The 19778-nt window shown below is 40.5% G+C and overlaps 1 protein-coding gene and 1 pseudogene across 5 annotated transcripts in view; one reads left to right on the top strand and one right to left on the bottom strand.

Moving 5' to 3' along the window:
* Positions 1-5487, bottom strand: part of CARNMT1 (carnosine N-methyltransferase 1) — a 42492-nt gene extending 37005 nt beyond the window's left edge. For 3 of the 4 annotated variants that reach the window (XM_082471033.1, XM_082471034.1, XM_082471035.1), the window contains exon 1: positions 4988-5487. In XM_082471033.1, the coding sequence (XP_082327159.1) occupies positions 4988-5472 (485 nt within the window). In that variant the 5' untranslated portion in view covers positions 5473-5487. Of the gene's footprint in view, positions 1-4424; positions 4964-4987 lie in introns of those variants that run through there. The other variant, XM_082471036.1, reaches the window with a different exon arrangement.
* Positions 5488-5607: 120 nt separating this feature from the next.
* Positions 5608-19672, top strand: LOC309664965 (ribosomal protein eL22-like pseudogene; annotated as a pseudogene). Its single transcript, XR_014268436.1, has 2 exons — positions 5608-5624; positions 6213-19672. The product of XR_014268436.1 is annotated as a ribosomal protein eL22-like pseudogene (transcript).
* The last annotated feature ends 106 nt before the right edge of the window (positions 19673-19778 follow it).

Below are 19778 nucleotides of genomic sequence, written 5' to 3'. Positions count from 1 at the left end.
TCAAAATCTGTCTACATTTTAGAAAAAAAAAAAAATTTACCACGAATTCCCAAAAGAATTACCAGATCAGAAAAGGTAAGTATTTTTAAAGCTCTTGATACAAACTGATTTTCAGAAAGATTTTACCAATTTACATTCCTATCAGTAGAGTATGACACTAACTACTTAAAGTGGGCAAACAGCAGAGTTGCAACAGTTTACAATTTACTGTCAACAGGTTAAATAGTCTCACAGTAATCCTTTCCTAGAATTCCCGGGCACTGGATACCCCACCAACTCCCTCTCACCACACCTCAAAACTCAGCATTTCCAAACTGAACTTAGCACACGTCCCACCAGAAAAACTTGCACATCTTCCTATATGGCTGATGTTGAAGAATGGTACACCACACATCCACTCAAGTCAGAAATTAATGAGTCATCCTAAAATGCCTCTTCTCATAGCACACACAATCAAGAAGCCTGAAATCCTTTTGATTCTACTTCATAAAACTATCTACATATTCCCCCTCCTCCAATGCTTTACCTCGGGCCCTCACTATGTCTCCCAAAGATAAACTGAGAGGCCTGCTACCTAAATATGCTTTCCCCAACCTAACCCCCTCCCACCTCCAATCAGATAAATTCTTCTAAAATACAAAACTCATCTTTGTCACTATTTAAACTCCATATTTCAGCATATGTAAAAAGCAATCAATAAATGTTCAGTTACGCTCCCTCGGCACCACTTCCGGTTCTCCTTGGAGACTACTTATTTCCATAAGTGCAGGGGAGTTGAGTAACTTATGGATTGGTCAGAAAAGCCAATCCATATAAAAGTTCTGTTAATTCCATATAAAAGTGATGTAACGGGGCTACCCTGGTGGCACAGTGCTTAAGAGTCCGCTGGCCAGTGCAGGGGACACGGGTTTGATCCCTGGTCCGGGAAGATCCCACATGCCGCGAAGCAATTAAGACCGTGTGCCACGACTACTGAGCCTGCGCTCTAGAGCCTGCGAGCCACAACTACTGAGCCAGCGTGCAACTACTGAAGCCCTCGCACCTAGAGCCCATGCTCCGCAATAAGAGAAGCCACCGCAATGAGAAGCCTGCACACCGCAATGAAGGGTAACCCCCACTCGCCGCACCCAGAGAAAGCCCGCATGCAGCAAGGAAGACCCAACGCAGCCAAAAACAACAACAAAAAACCAAACCAAAACAAAAAACAACAAAGAAAGTGATGTAACTACACAGAGCAGGATGAGATGCAGCATATCCCTTAACCCTTGGTTACTTAATGGTATGCAAAGCTGTCCATAACATACATCTATATACTCTCTTGAAATAAGTGAGGTCTTACCAAAGTTGAGAAGAGTCCAATCCTTACTATACTATTAAAACTGGGGCTAATTTCACTATTCTGTAAATGCTTACATTATCAATGTGTTTTAAGACAGTGGTGGGCAAGTTATGACCTCCTGGCTACTTGACTGTTTTTGTAAAGAGTTGTACTGGAACACAGCTATGCTCATTCCTTCGCATACTGCCTGTGGTTGCTTTCACACAAGCATACAGTTGAACAGTTTTAACAGAGACCACCTAGCTCTCAGAGCTTAAAATGTTCATTGCCTGGCTCTTTAAAGAAAGTTTGCCAACCTTGATTTAAAGGAATGTTTTACAACCTTCAGACTCTCCTTGGTTCTGAACTCAGTCAGCATTAAGAGGCCACATCCTTGGGCACCTAAGAGGAGAATAGAGTCAGCAGCCATATTTCCTCAAGGATATCCCTACCTCCAGCTCTCTCTAGAAGGCTGATCTCAGCAGTGACCCCAACTCTGACTCAAAGTGGGTCCAATGCTGGATCTAGCCAAGGGCTAAGGTCATAGACCCATTCCTCTGCACCTGTTGAACTATTCTAGAATTCCAAACACGGAAGCATACCTTTTCAGAGGAGAGTCTGTCTTAATCCATTTAAAATATTTATTAAATACCCAAGGTTAAAATTGTCTTACTAGTACCACTGCTTACTAATGCAGGGTAAATTTTTAGTTAATGACTTTGGATTTCAGGCCAGACTCTACCACAATTATTTGGTTGTACAACCCTAGGCAAGTTGCCCACCTCTTTATATCCCCTCACCTGTAAAAATGAGCTCTACGTCTCAGTTTTTAAGATCTACCTAACTGCTATTTCTAAAAGTAGGACATATCTGATGACGTTTGATATTTCAAATGTAGTATTTCCTCTGTGAGTAGGTATCTCCATTCACAACAAGAGCGGTATTTTAAGGCTAACGTTTTTTTACTATTCAGTACAATGCTATAATCATTTTTACCTCAGTCAGAATATGTCATCTAAGCAAAATCTGTAGAAAGTACAGAACTGGAAGCCACTGGAAAGAGAAATTTTTTTTTCTGAATTTTGAATTTTATTTTATTTATTTTTTTATACAGCACGTTCTTATTAGTTATCCATTTTATACATATTAGTGTGCACATGTCAATGCCAACCTCCCAATTCATCCCACCCACCCCGCCCACCACCACTTTCCCCCCTTGGTGTCCATACATTTGTTCTCTGCATCTGTGCCTCTATTTCTGCCCTGCAAACCGGTTCATCTGTACCATTTTTCTAGGTTCCACATACATGCGTTAATATATGATATTTGTTTTTCTCTTGGAAAGAGAAAATATTAATCAAAAGACATTTCTTGCCTTATGACCTTTATCTAAATCTCCTATATACTGACAAAAAGGCAGTGAGTAGTAAAACCAAACTGTCTGAAATTTGGAAGTATCTGCTAAAGGTCTAGAACAGAATTGTCCATAAGAACTTACTACAATGATGGAAAGGCTTACATCTGCACTGTCCAATACAGCAGACAATAGCCACATGTGGCTACTGAGTACCTGAAATGTAGCTAGTGAGACCGAGGAAAAGAATTTTTAATTTTATTAAATTTTAAGTAATTTAAGCTTAAATGCAGCCAGATGTGATTAGTGGCTATGGTATTGGGCAGTACAGGTCTAGAAGATTATAAAATGTTGGAATGTAATAATCCAGTGTTTTCTGCTACACAATCCTTCCCATACCCCTAAACATATTTTTAATTGTATACTATTTTCAGCACAGGGATTTCAATTTTTTCATTAAGAGAGTACATGCAAATAAAAAGGATTGTTGTTAAAAATGAAATTTTCCTGTCCCACACTGAAGTGGTAAAGAAGAGGGAGGAGAGTATAGCAAATTGTATCACAACCACCAGAACATGCACACAGTGCCCTTTTCTATATTGCCACACTTAGGTCCTAGTTTCAGGTCAAACCCCCCTGCCCTCCCCCACAAAAAGGCCCAGCTGATACCCAATCATAAATATCAATTCTAAATTAGTCCCAATATATTTGAACTGCGTACAAACACACATTTTAACTGAGTCCACAACAGTCCCAAGACATTTCCCAGTATTCTTTCTACACTTTTCAACAGTAAAATATACCAGACTTTTCTGCAGCTAACACTTCTGGCTATCTAATGTCAGCTTCTTCCCCTCGCTGTATGGTTCTTCCAGACACAATACTTGTAACAAGTTCAATGCTCCAGTTGTCTGCCTTCCTCACTCCGTTGATACTAAATCAAATCCCCATGTTATTAATTCCCTTTTGAGCTCCATAAGTAATGCAATCCATGGCTCCTATGCCCGAGTTTAATTAGTAAATTATTTCATCAAGATCTCTCAACTTCAAAAATACATGTCACAAATTTAATCAGAGTCTAAAGTAACTTCAAGCTTTCATTAAGCAAGTTTTAAAATTCAGAATAGTAACAAACTAGTTTAACCATCAGTCACAAATTGACAAACTATTTGGGAATAACAAATATACTTCTTTGTTACTACTTGCCTTATTTGTTAAAAATAGAGCCCCAACAACATGCCAAGCACTGGCAACATAAAAATAAATAAGGCTCAGCCCCTGCCCTTGAGGAGGTCAGTCAAGAAATATTTAAAAATTTGCATACAGCACAGGAGGCCATCTAAGGGAACAGTTTTACTTCAGTAGGAGGTCACATATATCTGATTCCAACTGCAGACTCAGAACATCGCCGTCGGTGTACACATCTCTCACACGAATAAAAGTGCTTTCTTTACCTGAAAATCCAATTGTTTTAAGTCCCTTTCAGATCTTGGAATTATAATTTTGTGACTAAGCTACTTTACGATTTATCTACAAGAAAAATGAAAGGAAGTTTTAAAGTCCTACCACTGTGCCCAACCCACAGTGAGAATTCGATAAATATTTGCAGAAAAATATCATAAAAGCGGCTATTACATTGCTTTCCCTCGTTTCCCCCTTAAAAATCTGCAAATTTTAGAACATCCGGACCATCTCCGACCTTAATTTCACCCACCAGTTAAAGACACTGAGCAGCATCATTCACTCGCTCACCACAAAAGTGCTGTGCTTTCGCAGCGCCAAGGGTGGGGGTGTGTAAGGGGCGGAAATCTTAATGCTGCTCTCACAAGAACTGACAACAGTTTGAGAAAAAACATCCTACGGCATCCCACGTGTAGGTGAACTTGGGCTCTCCGCCTGTTCAGTTTGCAGGACAGCGACAATACATACAAATCATGCCCAGCACTGGACGATTTTACCACCACCATCTTCTATCTGAAATTCTTACAGCACTTTTCCGGTCACCCTCACCGGCCTCAAAGCCAAACCTTTAACGAGGGATGAAAGGCAAGAGGGCTAATGTGATCCTGAGATCAGAAGACAAGAGGCTGAGCAACAGACGGCGCGGCAGACACGCGGGAGTGCAGGGCCGGGAAGGGCTAAGGTGGTGCGAGATGACTCGGGGGCGCGGAGGTCAGCTGAGGCGGCCCGGTTCCGACGCCCAGGAGGCGTGGCGACCGGAGGGCGAGCGCGGCGTGCGCCACGGTGCGGACGGGTCAGCCGCAATCAGCGGGCGCGCCGACGGGCTGAGCAGGGGTCCGCCACGGGCTCCTTACCCGTAGTAGCGGAAGGCATTAATGATCTTCCAGAAGTGCTCGCGCTCGAGCCTCTCCTCCTCTTCCTCTGTGCTGCGCGTGGCCGCCGCCGCCGAAACCGCCGCGGCGGAGCCCAAACGCCCGGCGGAGAACTGCACTTCCACCTCCTCGCTCCCGCCGCCTCCTCCGCGGCTGCCGCCGCCTCCCCCGCAGCCCTCGGGCAGCTGAGAGACTGGCGGCGGAGGGCGCCGCCGTCGCTGCATCGCCGCCGCGGCCCTCGGCCTGGCTCGCTTGCGTCTCGCCGCGACGGAAAGCGTGGTGGCGGCTGCTCGGCCCTCCTCTAGACGGCGCCCGCCGTGGACATGCCCCCAGCTCGCGGCGCGCCCCGCCCCCGCCGCCCTCGGGCCTCCATCAGCGCCGGGCTCCGCCAGGTCTTCCGAGCACCCGGAACGACCGCGCTTGCGCATTCGAGAGTACGACGAAGGGCCGCAGCCACCTGCGCTCATTTGCTGCCGGCCTTTGGCGACGGCGCGCTGATGTCACGACAACGCGTGAAGTGGGCGGGGGCAAGGGCCAGATGGGTGGGGCGAAGGAGGAGATTCCTGGCAGGTTGAGGATGGCACCTGCGAGCAGCCGCGTGGTTCGGGCTTGAGAGCCGGTGAGTGCCGGGTGGTGGAACAGGCCGCTGAACTAAGGCTAACACATTAGCAAAGGAGAAATGCTGAAAAAAAGTTCAGCTTTGATGAATTTAATCGGAACTTTTATTTCAGAAAGTCTAGAAGGAAGGTCTTGAATTCGCCCTGTTAAGTTTTAATGAATTTCTTAAGTGAATTTCTATTTTTAATTGCATAAATGTAGAGGGACACTGTCATCTTTTCAGTGTTTAGGGGCCAGCGAAAGCCCTAACCCAAGCCCTGGACTGGTCATGGCAGCAGATCGGGAAAAATTCAGGAACCTAACTCTGTCTAGTACTCGCACTTTGGAAGACCACCAAAGCGCAAAGGAGCCATAACGCGGTGCAGCACCAACATCAAACCGTGGCCCATAGCAATGTCAGACTTAACCACTAACTCTTATTTACCTGCGTTCATTTTCCGCCCCATTTCTCTCTGGGCTCGTGGATAAAACCGCTGCCCTACCTGCATTTGATGTTATTCTTAGAATATAACTCGTTTCACTCAATTTAATCTACCATCCAGCAAAACAGTCTTTCAAAATAATGGTAAAAGAAGATTGTTTTATTCAGGAGAATTAAACTTGCTCAGGGACCACGGATTCTGTTAAAAAGATATAATCATATTGAAAATGAAGTGGCTCTCTGATCGCGCGGCGGGCCTTCAGGATGGCGCCGAAGACAGGAAGCCTAAGAAGTCAACCTGGAAGTTTAATTTGGACCTTACTCATCCAGTAGAAGATGGAATTTTTGATTCTGGAAATTTTGAACAGTTGCTACGGGAGAAGGTTAAAGTGAATGGAAAAACTGGGAATCTTGGGAATGTCGTTCACATTGAACGCTTCAAGAATAAAATCGCAGTTGTTTCTGAGAAACAGTTCTGTAAAAGGTATTTGAAATACCAAGAAATACCTTAAAAAGAACAATATTCGTGATTGGCTTCGTGTGGTTGCATCTGACAAGGAGATTTACGAACTTCGTTACTTCCAGATTAGTCAAGATGAAGATGGATCCGAGTCTGAGGACTAGATGAAGCCATCCCTTATAGGGCTTTGCTTGCTAATAAAACAAATGAAGTATACAAGAGAGACATCTTGAAATGGACCTTTAGTTTATCAGTGAATAAAAAACATTACTCTGGGGCTTCCCTGGTGGCACAGTGGTTAAGCATCCACCTGCCACTGCAGGGGACACAGGTTCGAGCCCTAATCCGAGAAGATCCCACATGCCGTGGAGCAACTAAGCCCGTGCACCACAACTACTGAGCCTGCGCTCTAGAGCCCGCAAGCCACAACTACTGAGCCCATGTGCCAGAACTACTGAAACCCACGCACCTAGAGCCCGTGCTCCACAACAGGAGAAGCCACCACAATGAGAAGCCCGCGCACCACAACGAAGAGTGGCCCCTGCTCGCTGCAACTAGAGAAAGCCCGCACACAGCAACGAAGACCCAACACAGCCAAAAATAAATAAATAAATAAATTTATTTATTTAAAAAACAAAAAAACATTACTCTGTATGTTAAGCATTCATCTCTTTTATTTAAGTGTATGCTGTTTATATGGTGCTGGCTTTAATATTTTTAAAAAATTTTTATTGGAGTATAGTTGATTTACAATGTTGTGTTAGTTCCGAGTGTATAGCAAAGTGAATCAGTTATACACATATGCACTCCTTTTTTTTTTAAGATTCTTTTCCCATATAGGCCATTACAGAATATTGAGTAGAGTTCCCTGTGCTATAGAGCAGGTTCTTATTAGTTATCTATTTTATATATAGTAGTGTGTACATGTCAGTCCTAGTGTCCCAATTTATCCCTCCCCCCCTTATCCCCTGGTAACCATAAGTTTGTTTTCTACATTTGTGACTCTACTTCTGTTTTGTAAATAAGTTCATTTGTACTTCCCCTTTTTTTTAAAATACTTTCTGTAAGCAGTATTTAAATAGCCTATAGCTAGTGGAATTTCTTTCAGGATTTCTAAAATGTACTGCTTTTACAAATGTCCTTGAGTTAAAGTATATAGTGAAAAAATGAAGCACAATTTTGGGTATAACTTTATATAATAAAATATTTAAATTCTCAAAAAAAAAAAGAAAACGAAGTGGCTTCATTTTCATAATTTAAATTAATAATTGAAATAAAGGCAATGCTAAAAAAAGTACTGTGGTTATTCTGTGTTAATGTTACATTTTAATACAATGTTTTTATAAAGTTTAAAGTTATTTATTTTTTGAATAGTAATGCAGTAATACATGGTTCAAAATTCAAAAGGAAAATGCAAAGGGTTACAAATGTAAAGTTTCTTTACCCTGTCCCTAACCACCAATATCCCCGTCCCAGACACAATATATCAATTCCTTGCCTATTCTTCCAATTTTTCTATCCAGTACCTTTTTTCTTAGAGTCTGGTGTTTGGAAGTTATGTATAAATTCTCATAATATATATATATTTTTTTTAAGGAAGGATTTTTTTTTTTTTTTTTTTTTTTATGGCTGTGTTGGGTCTTCGTTTCTGTGCGAGGGCTTTCTCTAGTTGTGGCAAGCGGGGGCCACTCTTCATCGCAGTGCGCGGCCTCACTATCGCGGCCTCTCTTGTTGCGGAGCACAGGCTCCAGACGCGCAGGCTCAGTAGTTGTGGCTCACGGGCCTAGTTGCTCCGCGGCATGTGGGATCTTCCCAGACCAGGGCTCGAACCCGTGTCCCCTGCATTGGCAGGCAGATTCTCAACCACTGCGCCACCAGGAAAGCCCTCATAATATTAACTGTTACCAATGCTGTTTTCATATGCACACACAAATTATACATGTCATAATTTGTGACATATATCATGCTAACATTTAATATTTTATATTTTAATTGTTTTTCCCTATTGTATCACCTTATTTGTTCCTTACCTCAACTCTGTGAAGTAAGTCTTGTTATATTCCTTTAAGAAATGAAGACAGACTCAGAAAAATTGTCTTACCCAGGGACACATAAATAGCAGAGCTAAAGTACATTTATTCATTCATTCTTTCCAGCAAATGTGTTGGTTGCCTCCTATGTCTCTTGCACTGAGCTAAAGGCAGCTAGAAGCTAGTGGAAACATGGACTTCTCATTTTCACTTTGCCAGTTAGTAAGTGTGACCTGTTTAAAAAAGTTACTTGAGGTCTCGACTGTATTGTTTCTAAAATGGATGTAATATTACCCTTCCTACAGGGCCATTGGGAGAAATAAATGAGATAAAGAGCAAGAAATGCCTAGTATATCAGCTTAATAAATATTTTCTCTTCAGAATACATTTTTGACCTTGTTTTAAAACACTTCTCTTAAGACTTCCTCTTCCTAATTTCTTTGCAATGAGTTTCTCATATAGAGATCTTCCCAAACAATAGAGCCCTTTGGGCTGAGAGTTTGGGAATGTTTTCATCCCAAGGTCAATTAACCTCCAAGAATTAATAACCAAAACATACTAAGCGTCCCTTAGTTTTCCCAGTCCTACCAACAAAGTTACGCCTTCATTATTCTCAAGGTTGTTTCATAATAAATAAATGTTTATAAATAAAGGCTTAGAAATCAGCAGGCCTATTCACCTGTTAATCATAAGTATATTTCTATTCACCTCATGTTCCCCAAGTGGATATCTCACTGAAAGTTGGCACTTAAATATTATGTTGGTTTACCTTTTAACCAGTTGCTTTCCCTACTAGACTCTTAAGTTCTTTGAGGGCGAGATGCATATATTGATCTGTTTTGTTCAAGACCATATCCCCAACATCCAGCACAGTGTCTGGCATGTGAAGATTTTCTAAAACCAGTTTATGGATTGAGTACAAGAATTTACAAGTGCCAGGCACTGTGCTAAACACTACATACATCATTGTCTTTAACTTAGTACTTAAAATAGTATCGTCATTCCTGGGTTTTTTTAAACAGATGAAACCACTGTAATTTAAAGACTTTAAGTAATGCTATCAAAGCATACAGCTCCTAGACAAAGCCCAAAATACTATTAACCACTGGATCTACTGCCTCTACTGAAGTTGATCTTGTTTATTCTTACATCAGTTTCATGAAGTCCTTTTACTTTTGTAAACCTTGCAAATAATTGTTATTTACAGCAATTTGGCATTCTAGGTGGGCGAGAAAAGATATGTATACTTTACTTATGAAAAGCAATAGACTAGATTGCTCAAGAAATATGTTTATGGAGATAAACTATTTCTTACTCTTTATGTTTAAATATCTTGTTTTTATATCAACAAAGATTCAAATTGCTATTGATCTAAGGACCTCATGGAAAAAGGGAACAGCAGCTAGGGACTTCCTCAGCTTAATATCAGGGTCCCCTTATAATTGTCATCATTCTGGGGTTTACAGTTTTTCTTCTTGGAATCCCTCTATTAAGTCTGCTCTTTATGAGTACTGTCTTTGACTGAGAACTAGCTAGTTTTGCCTTTGTATTCTTTGTTCTAATACCTGGATTTAGGCTAAGAATACCATAATTTGTCTTTAAATAATGACGATACTCTCCACTGTGGAACTAAAGATATGACTCCTGTAAATGATCTCTTTTTACCTTTAGAGAATCTTTATATTCTTAATCACAGGAGCCACTTTCAGTTGCAATCTTTGTGTACACATTATTTTAATGCTCTCAATAGTTATTCTCAAACTTGGGAAAATAAGTCATAGATTATTTACCATACTGCTAGGAGTCACTACTTCTTTCCAGAAGCACTAAATTAGCCCTACAAATAAGTTTTCCCATCCTCTAAGCTCTAAATCATTTTGTTGTTGTTGTTGGGAAACATTTCAAGTTAAAAGAATAATTTAAACTGACATTATTCCATGCTTCCCTGTCCAGAAATCCAGGGCCAACAGACCCTATTGGCATACCCATGCATGTTTAGGGTACCAGTCAAGCAAATGTACCCCCACCAAAAATTTAAGAAGAGTAACATAGCTATTACTTCCCCCCCCCAAAAAAAGTGTCAGAGTAGTCATTGTGGAGGAAAATCAAAATTTGTACTTCCTTACACTTATTTTACAGATTATTTTGTTGGTGGTGGTTTAAATTACCTATGGTGGTAAAGATGGGAGTACCGCAGTATTTTCAGGCAAAAGGCCTCTGAAAGTCATCTAAAAGACCTGCTAGTACCAAGAATTTGTGCTTTGTCTGAGCACCTCCTACAAGTAAGAAAGACACTTTCTACTTCCTTCTTCTCTTCAGAGGCAGCCTCTAAGATCTTGTCCTGGTTTCTGTCTGCCCCTGGCACCTATCTGCCCCTTATCTTTTCTGAAATTATCAGTATTAATAAGGAATAATGTTGGGCTAATCTGTTTGAATTAGCAGTCACTACTGTACCTCATCCTGACTCCTGGCTCTCCCTTTAAAAATCCTATCAGTCACTTGGAGGTTTCCCATCTATCTAACCTTTAATGAGCTATAGCTGTGGTCTACATTTGCTGCTCAAAGGTGTGGACCCTATTCCAGCACCATGGACAAATCCTGGGAGCTTCTTAGAAATGTAGTATTTCAGGCCTCACCTACTGAATTTGCATTTAAACAATACCACCAGGTGTTTTATAGGTACGTTAAAATTTGAAAAGCACTGCTTTAGAAACAACACAGAACATACACATATGAGTCCTTTTACTGATGATAGATAAATGTTTCATAGTATCTTTCTCTCTGAGAGCCTATATTAGGTAGACTGCTCTCAGTGATATGAACAGAACACCCAACTAAAACTAGCTTAAATAATAAGGACATTTACTATCTAAAAAAACATGAAGTTCCAAGCTACATCAGCTCCAGATTATCAACCCAGTCCTTTCCATCCTTGGGCTCGGCTATTTTCAGCATGCTAGCTTACTCCCTCACAATCGTAAGGTGGTTGCCACAGTTCAAGGCATCACACCCAGATACAACAAATTCAGCAAAGAAAGCCTGTTTCCTCCTATATGTGTCTCTTTTCTTCAACAGGAACACTTTTCCTGGAAGCCACCCAGCAGACTTCCCATAGTGCTTCACATTCCCATTTCTAAACTAACAGTAGACAAAAGATATAGAATTACCTGGACAGGCTTAGACTAATTAATATCATCTTCATAATCCTGAAATACAATCAGAATTTTTATTTTGGCCTAAACCTATCAGGCCTCTCTTATCAAGAAGAAAACTAAGCACTCTAAGCTAGGTGGGGATGGGGGGAGTTTGCTGCTAAGAAGGCAAATAACAGGACCTTTATCTTCATGTTTAAACAGAAAAAAGAAATAAAGTAGGAGTGACAGAAATCCTCTCAAAGAACAAATCTCTCTGATTTAATATATACCCACACTATAAGCATAACTAACTTAATATGTATATATAATTAAGGTTTGGCTTTAGTTTCTTTTATTGTACTCTATGCTCTATGCCAAATGAATCCTGGTATGTACTTTACTTGCTAATAAATGAGCTTACATAAAAATTATTTGGGGCAGGGCTTGGCCGAGGTCAAGAATCTGGTCTATTGCAACACTTCCTAACTTACCTGCTAGCCTCCAGATTTCCCTCACATATGCTAGTGCCCCAGGTATATGAGAGACTTCAAATGATTTTTTTCTCAATAAATAGTTTTCTTTTTCAAAAGTGAATTGAGTAGGGACTTCCCTGGTGGTCCAGTGGTTTAGAGTCTGCCTTCCAATGCAGGGGACGCAGGTTCAATCCCTGGTTGGAGAACTAAGATCCCACATGCTGCAGGGCAACTAAACCTGTGCACCGCAACTACTGAGCACACAAGCCACAACTAGAGAGCCCACGTGCCACAACTACACAGCCCACACACTCTGGAGCCCGCGTGCCGCAAGAAAAGATCCCGCATGCCGCAACTAAGACCTGACGCAGCCAAAAATAAGTAAATAAATATTTTTAAAAAATGAATTGATTATGTTGCTCTTCTGATTCAAATCCCACAGTGATGTTCCACTGCTTATTGAATAAAGTCTAAGTTCTTTAACATAACATATAACATATAACATCCTTCCCAGTGGGCCACAGGCAATCTTTCCAGTTATGTCCTATTAAGTCCCCACCCATCCCCTCACCTTATCACCCACAAAGAATCACTCCTTCCCCTATGATCTCAGAGCTCTCCTTCCTCTGTTACTGAGTGCCTCACACTCCTTTGTAATTAGTTGCTAAAATATCTGGTTCCCCAGCAGAATATGAGCTCATTTATCTTCTTCACTTTGCATGACTGAATTTTCTAATTTTTCTACAAAATTTTATACCAAAAGTTTTATATCAGCATTTTACTAAAAGTGTGCCTTAATAAAAAATATGTTGTAAACAAGCTTGTAATATTTTGGATGGACATAAAAAATCTTGGTGGGAGGAGGCATCAGGCTGCAGAAGAAGGAAGTATCCGTGGTGGATGTGATGTCCATGTTCAGATTTAATGTCTTTTCAGAGAGGAAAAAAAAAAAAAGCCTTTTTACCTTCAGCCAAAGGCAGAATAAGAGTATGATGTCATACAGCAGAAAACTGAAGTTCTGAAGATAGAAGAGTTTCTTTTGCAGAATTAGAGCCATCCAATAGATGAAGATGAAGAAATGAAAACTTACAAGCTGGAATCATGGCTAGGGAAGTGGCAGAATTCCATTATCTTACTAAAATCTCCAGAAAAATCAATGTTTTTTGGTGGGAGGTAATGTTTCTTTCCCACTCTTGGCCTGTCCATCTACGAAAAGGGAGTTCAGTCAAGCAATACCCCTTGACTTTCTCTACTCCTCTGTCTGGGGAAGGTGGAGTGTCTCATCTGATTGGAACATTTGGGAGGAATAAACTGGGTGTGCTCAACTCAGCTCCGGGCCTTATTTATTTCGCCCCTCTTGGGAGTAAACTTGCTTATAGTAAGCACAATTTCTTCTCTGTTACTCATGCCATAAAATCCTTCCCAGCTGGAAAAGTTGTCCTGGTCCAATACTGCTATGACTATATGAGTAAGTCTAATTCTGAATGGAGTTAGGAGGCCCATTTGACTCTCGCGTAAAGATATATTCTCCAAGGTAGGCTTTATCAGTAAAAGAGGGGATATTTGGACTACCATCTGCCTCTGCTTTGTCTTATTGCTCAATTGTTCTGAACCCAGGTGGGATAGAGGGGAGTGTAGTAACTATATTTTCTTATTTTCTGTATTCTTTTTTTTTTTTAAGTTTTATTATGGAAAATTTCTAACATGTACAAAGTACTGAGAATAGCAATGAGAACTACCACACAGCTTCAACAGTCATCACTCACGGCCAATCTTGTTTCCTTTGTACCTCCCACTCTCCGTTATTCTGAAGCAAATTCTAGATACCACATTATTTCGCCCCTAAACATGTAGGCACACACCTCTAAAACAAAAGAATGGGAACCAAGACATTTGGTGTCTATGCCTAGCTCAGTGGGTGGCAGTCCTCTGTATCTTCATTTCTGCAATTTGTAAAATACGATTTATAGGTGGTTGCAATGAAATTTTTTTTGTTTTTTAAGTAACCACAATCAAAAAGGAGGGCTAACTACTCACAGGGCTCCAGGAGGGAAGCTCACCCCATAAATCCAGGCTGGCAAAGCCCAAGGCACCACTCAGGAACAATTCCCTTTAAGGTGGGGATCCCAGGCACTGCCCATGGTCCCTGGCCATCTAGGGTGCAGTGGGTCCTTGTTCTGCCCCTTATTTTCCGTATTCTTGATGCTCTGCCACCTGGGGCCTCACTGACTGGGGAGAGACTGCTCCTCTCACGGCTAGCTAATTGTCCAATAGCTAACAAATCCCCTGGACCTTTCATATACAAACTGACCAATCCAGAACCCACATCCATCCTTCAACCACCTTCTTTATCAAACTCTCACACACCAAGTCAATATTCCCCTGCCCTAATCAACCCAGCACCAGGGACTAGATAACTGGAGACAGTCCCTACACCCCAGAGCCTGCTGAAATTATTCAGACTAGCCAGTCCTAAGCATGCTTACTCTGCCTTGCCTTTACTGTGGAAACCACAATAAACGCTTTTGCCCACGCTTTCCCCTCGACCACCCCCATCTCCTCATTGATCCTGGTGCTTCCCTGTATGGCCCTATGTGGTGAAGCACGCCCCTCTTCTTGAAGACGGTAAGTAAAAACTATCTTGTTGATGGCATCTGTCTCCTGATCTCCTGGTCTCACCATACCTGAATAATAATAAAACCTGCATTTTAAAATGAGGAGCTGTTATCAGGCTCCTCCAAAGGCCCCCAAAAAATCTTCAGGAGGTGGTACAAAATGTGTCTTTATAACACACTCATTGATATCATTTCCCCTTCTTTCTTGCCATATTTGTTTTTAAATCAGTAAGGTGGGAACAGAATTACCCAAAGAGCTAGGCCCTGATTAGCAACAATCTGCCCAGTTTTCATTTGTTCTTGAGATTCTAACCACTGATTTCTAAAGAAGAGTAATATATCCAATAATTTATCAGTCAATCTGCATCTTAAGTGTAAAAAATTCTTAAGTGTTGTGAACACAAGAGAAATGTAATTCATGGTCCAAGCGTTCAAGAAGGTTATGGTACAGTGGGGAAGTAAAACTAGGACATATTAAACAATTGAGATGATTTAGTGTTAAAGCAGTAGATTAAGTAAGGTATAATGGGAGTTAAGGAAAGGGAAGAACAGTTTGAAAGTAGCATGAGAGCTAGATCTTAAAGGGTAAACTTAACTTGAAGAGGCAAAGAGGTGGGAGTATTCTTTGCAAACCAATTCAAATTGGTTCAAGTCAAAACAGAAAAAAAAGTATTAATTGTTTCTTATTACCAAAGAGATCAGTCATATGTAGATCGAGAAGCTCAATTATATCATCAGGAATCTGTCAGTTGCTGTTTCTTGGCTTTCTCAAGCACTACTTTTTCTAAAAGTTCCTACTGAAGGTTCAGGCAAGGCTCACATTGGGCCAGCTTGGGTCATATGTTTTTTTTTCAATAATGTTATTTATGTATTTATTTTTGGCTGAGTTGGGTCTTTGTTGCGGTGCGTGGGCTTCTCATTGCAGTGGCTTCTCTTGTTGCGGAGCACGGGCTCTAGGCGTGTGGGCTTCAGTAGTTGTGGCTCACGGGCTCTAGAGCACAGGCTCAGTAGTTGTGGCGCACAGGCTTAGTTGCTCCGCAGCATGTGGGATCTTCCCGGACCAGGGCTCGAACCCATGTGCCCAGCATTAGCAGGCGGATTCTTAACCACTGCGCCACCAGGGAAGCCCCGGGTCATATGTTCTTTATTGAACTGATTGCTGTGACCAAGGGGTCATGGTCCTCTGATTAGCCGGGCTTGGGTCTCATGTCCACCCTAGAGCTGGCTGTGGAGTCAGCCACATGCAAACCTATGGACCAAAGGTAAGAGTTTGATGATTCCCAAAGGAAATTCTGAACGATGTTACCAAAAGGTAAGATCAATTCTGGACAGGAAAGTATAACAATCTTTGGCATGGTGGGGGAATAACAGCATGAGCAAGGTGGAAAGGAAAGCAAAGACCAGTCTGACTATAATCCATATTAAGAAACAGAGGAAAATTTTGATAATTCAGGTGGTATAAAATTATTAGAACCTTTAAAAGTCAGACTGAAGAGACTGAATGACTCCCTAAGCAGTGGAGATTCATTTTAGATTCTGAAGCAGTAGAGTGATATGGTAAAAACAGTATTACAGAACAATTAATCAGACAAGAGCCAGTAGCTAAACTGTTGTCAGGAAGACCAGATGAGGAGATTGTTCAAATAATCCTGAAATGACATGATAAAGATTTATGCTAGACAGTAATAGTGAAGGGAAGAGATTAAGGTAAATCTAGATATTACTTTCCAAGGAAGAAAAGACTAAATTGAATACAGGGATGAAGAGAAGAATCAGAAGGGATGACAAAGGTTGTAGCTAGAGTTACAAAACTATTGCTAATAGAAATTTATAAGAAGAGTGGGTTTCCCTTTCTCCCAATGCCCCCACCTGCTCTCTTAGCCTACGATTTCTTTCAGTAGCCTGGATATAGACTGCTAAAGGGTCTAAGTACTGAAAGATTATGGTACCTAACTCCACCATCATATGTGATTCCATATAAAAATATTAAATGGTAAAATAAGCATAAGAAGTCCAACGGTCATGATTTGTCAAGTGATTTTTTTTTACAATCACAAAATTTTCTCATTAGAAATTTACTGGTGACCTAAATGGGAATGAAATCTAAAAAACGGGATATATGTATACATATAGCTGATTCACTTTGCTGTACAGTAGAAACTAACACAACATTGTAAAGCAACTATACTCCAATAAAAATTTTTAAAAATTAAATTAAAAATAAAAGAAATTTACTTACTGATACCCTAATTCACATTTAGTTTATATAATCCAGCACTACTTGTTAGTAACTATGTACTTGTTTTCACCCTCAGGTTGAAAACACAGATTTTTAGACTAGATGTTCTTTTTTTTTTTTTTTTTTAAGCAACTTTTAACAGTGCCCTAATACAGCTGAAATACTTCCCCCCCACCAAAGGAAATGAAAACAGGGTATCGAAGAGATATCTGCATTCCCATGTTCATAGCATCATTATTCACAATTGCCAAGACATGCAAACAACCTAAGTGTCCTTCAACAGATGAATGGATAAAGAAGATGTGGTACACATATACATATAAATAAGAATTCTGAAATTCTTATTTATAACTGTCAGCTGTTTAAAAAATAAAAGCTTATTTATATAATCTTAGTAATTAGGACTATTCATTTGGGGGTACTAATTGTACATAGGCAGAGGGAAGAGAAAAGAGGGAAGAGGAAAGATGAAAAGTACATGAGGTAAAGCTATCTCTTAATGGGGGATGGGACTCACATTAGCATTCAGGTAAAGAGATTCATCTTCCCTTCTAGCTTCCCTTCTCTGGTCACTAGATCAGAGGATGGATTCCTCGTTTTAGGAAGCTAGAGAGATTCAATGATTTGGTGGATAGAATACAGAGGTTGTGAGAATTACCGAAGGAGTAAAGTCTAGAATGGAAAAAGAAAGCTGAGTAACAGCTCCTAATTTAAAAACTATTGATTACTGGATTGATGGAGCATGCATTTGGAGTCATACTTGAACTTGAACTAGTCTTGTCACTAACCTTCCACTGCTACAAATTTTAGACATTTTCTCTAAGTAACTAATATTTAAATAATGAATAAAAATAAATTTAAATAATAACGAATATTTAATGAACACACATTCCATGCCAGATTACTATGTTAAATGTAAAGCATTTGCATGGGTTAAAAACTTAATCTTCACAGCAAATTTATAAAGTAAATTGATCATTATCATTATCTCTATTTTATGGACAAAGTGACTAAGCCTCAACATAGATAATAACTTGCTTGAGGTCACAGAGCTAGATTTGATTCTGCTCTATGTGATGGACACCAAGCCCTGGTTTTCACTGCCACATTATACTCTTTTCCAAATAAATAATCTCTTAGATTTCTTATAGCTGGGTGACAATGCTCTGGCCTGAAAAACCAGGATTTTTATTGCTAAAGGAGGGGCAGTGGGAAATTGGGAGGCTTTCTCTGCCACATTCAATAAATCAGCACAGTTTTTTCTCTACTGTTGGAACAGATCACTGTTTCTTCAGCTGAGCACCAGATGAAGTAACTAGCTTGCATTTAGGGGGTGTATTTTCTAAAGAGTGAACCACATTTAGCATTGTGGGATGCTCATACTATATGTGTATGTGAGGCACTAGTGGGAGATCTTATAAATTCATGTCTTATCCCATGGTACGTGCCAAATGTACATTCATTTTCTGTCTTTCTGCCTCTCTTTCTCCCTTTCCTCCTTCCAGCTATCCCTCTCTCCCTCTCTACTAAGCGTCTATAGTTAATTGGAATTTTTTGTAATAGCATATGATTTTTCTTCTGGTCTCTTTTTCTTTTTTTTAATATTTATTTATGTGGTTGCGCCGGGTCTTAGTTGTGGCACATGGGCTCCTTAGTTGCGGCAGGCAGCCTCCTTAGTTGTGGCTCACTGGCTCCTTAGTTGCAGCATGCATGTGGGATCTAGTTCCCTGACCAGGGATCGAACCCCGGCCCCCTGCATTGGGAGCACGCAGTCTTAACCACTGCGCCACCAGGGAAGTCCCTCTGGTCTCTTTTTTATCTACCTTCTGAAATAATTTTTCACTTTGTAAAAGTTACAAGAGTGGTACAGAGAGTTTTCGTATTCTCTCCACCCAGCTTCCTCTCATGTTAACATCTTGCTTAATCAGAGTACAATGATCAAAACTAAGAAGTTGGTATGGTAGCATTAACTACAGAATTTATATGAATTTAATCAGTTTTTCCACTTATGTCCTTCCACTGGTCCAGAATCCAATCCAGGATGTAGCATTGCATTTACTCATCATGCCTCCTTTGTCTTCTCCAGTTTGTCACAGCTCCTCAGTCTTTCTTTTCCTTTCATGATCTTGACACTTTGGAAAAGTACTGATCATTTGTTTTGTACAATGGCCCTCAATTGGGTTTATCTCATGTTTAGATTGAGGTTCTGCATTTTTGGCAAGAATACCGCAGATGTGATGAGCCCTTCCCAGTGCACCATGTTGGGGAGTACATGATGTAAATGGCATGTTTTTAATAAAGGGAGTGGCCTGATAAAATCTACAATTTTGAAAGATAACTCTGACAGTGAGGTGCAGAGTAAACAGGAGTGAAGGAAGGTTGTTGTCAAGATACCAATTAAGGGGCGGTTGTAATAGACTAGGCAGGGTATGAAGGTAGTCTGAACAAAGGCTGTACCTGTAGGGATGAGGGTGAAAGTCTGAATATGAGATTCCCAAAGTAAAATGAATAGGATCTGGGGAGTTGTTTCCATGAGTGAAATGAGGTGAGAGAGGAACTGAGGATAATTACTAGGATATTAGGATATCAGGTAGATGGTTGACTCCATTATCAATTGGTGGCCAAGATCTTTGTAATTCAGATTCCCTAATAAGATTTTTTTAAAAAATAATATGCTGGTGTATGGCTGCAATAAGAGGTTGTTTGCATGTTTGTGACAAAAAGATACAGAAAGAGGGGAAGAAAGAGATCTTTGACCATTTATTTACTCCTGTTTTCAAGGT

Source organism: Balaenoptera physalus (genome assembly GCF_965194825.1).
Source record: "Balaenoptera physalus genome assembly, chromosome: 7".
Lineage (NCBI taxonomy): Eukaryota > Metazoa > Chordata > Mammalia > Artiodactyla > Balaenopteridae > Balaenoptera > Balaenoptera physalus.
This window is presented reverse-complemented; position numbering and strand designations above follow the sequence as displayed.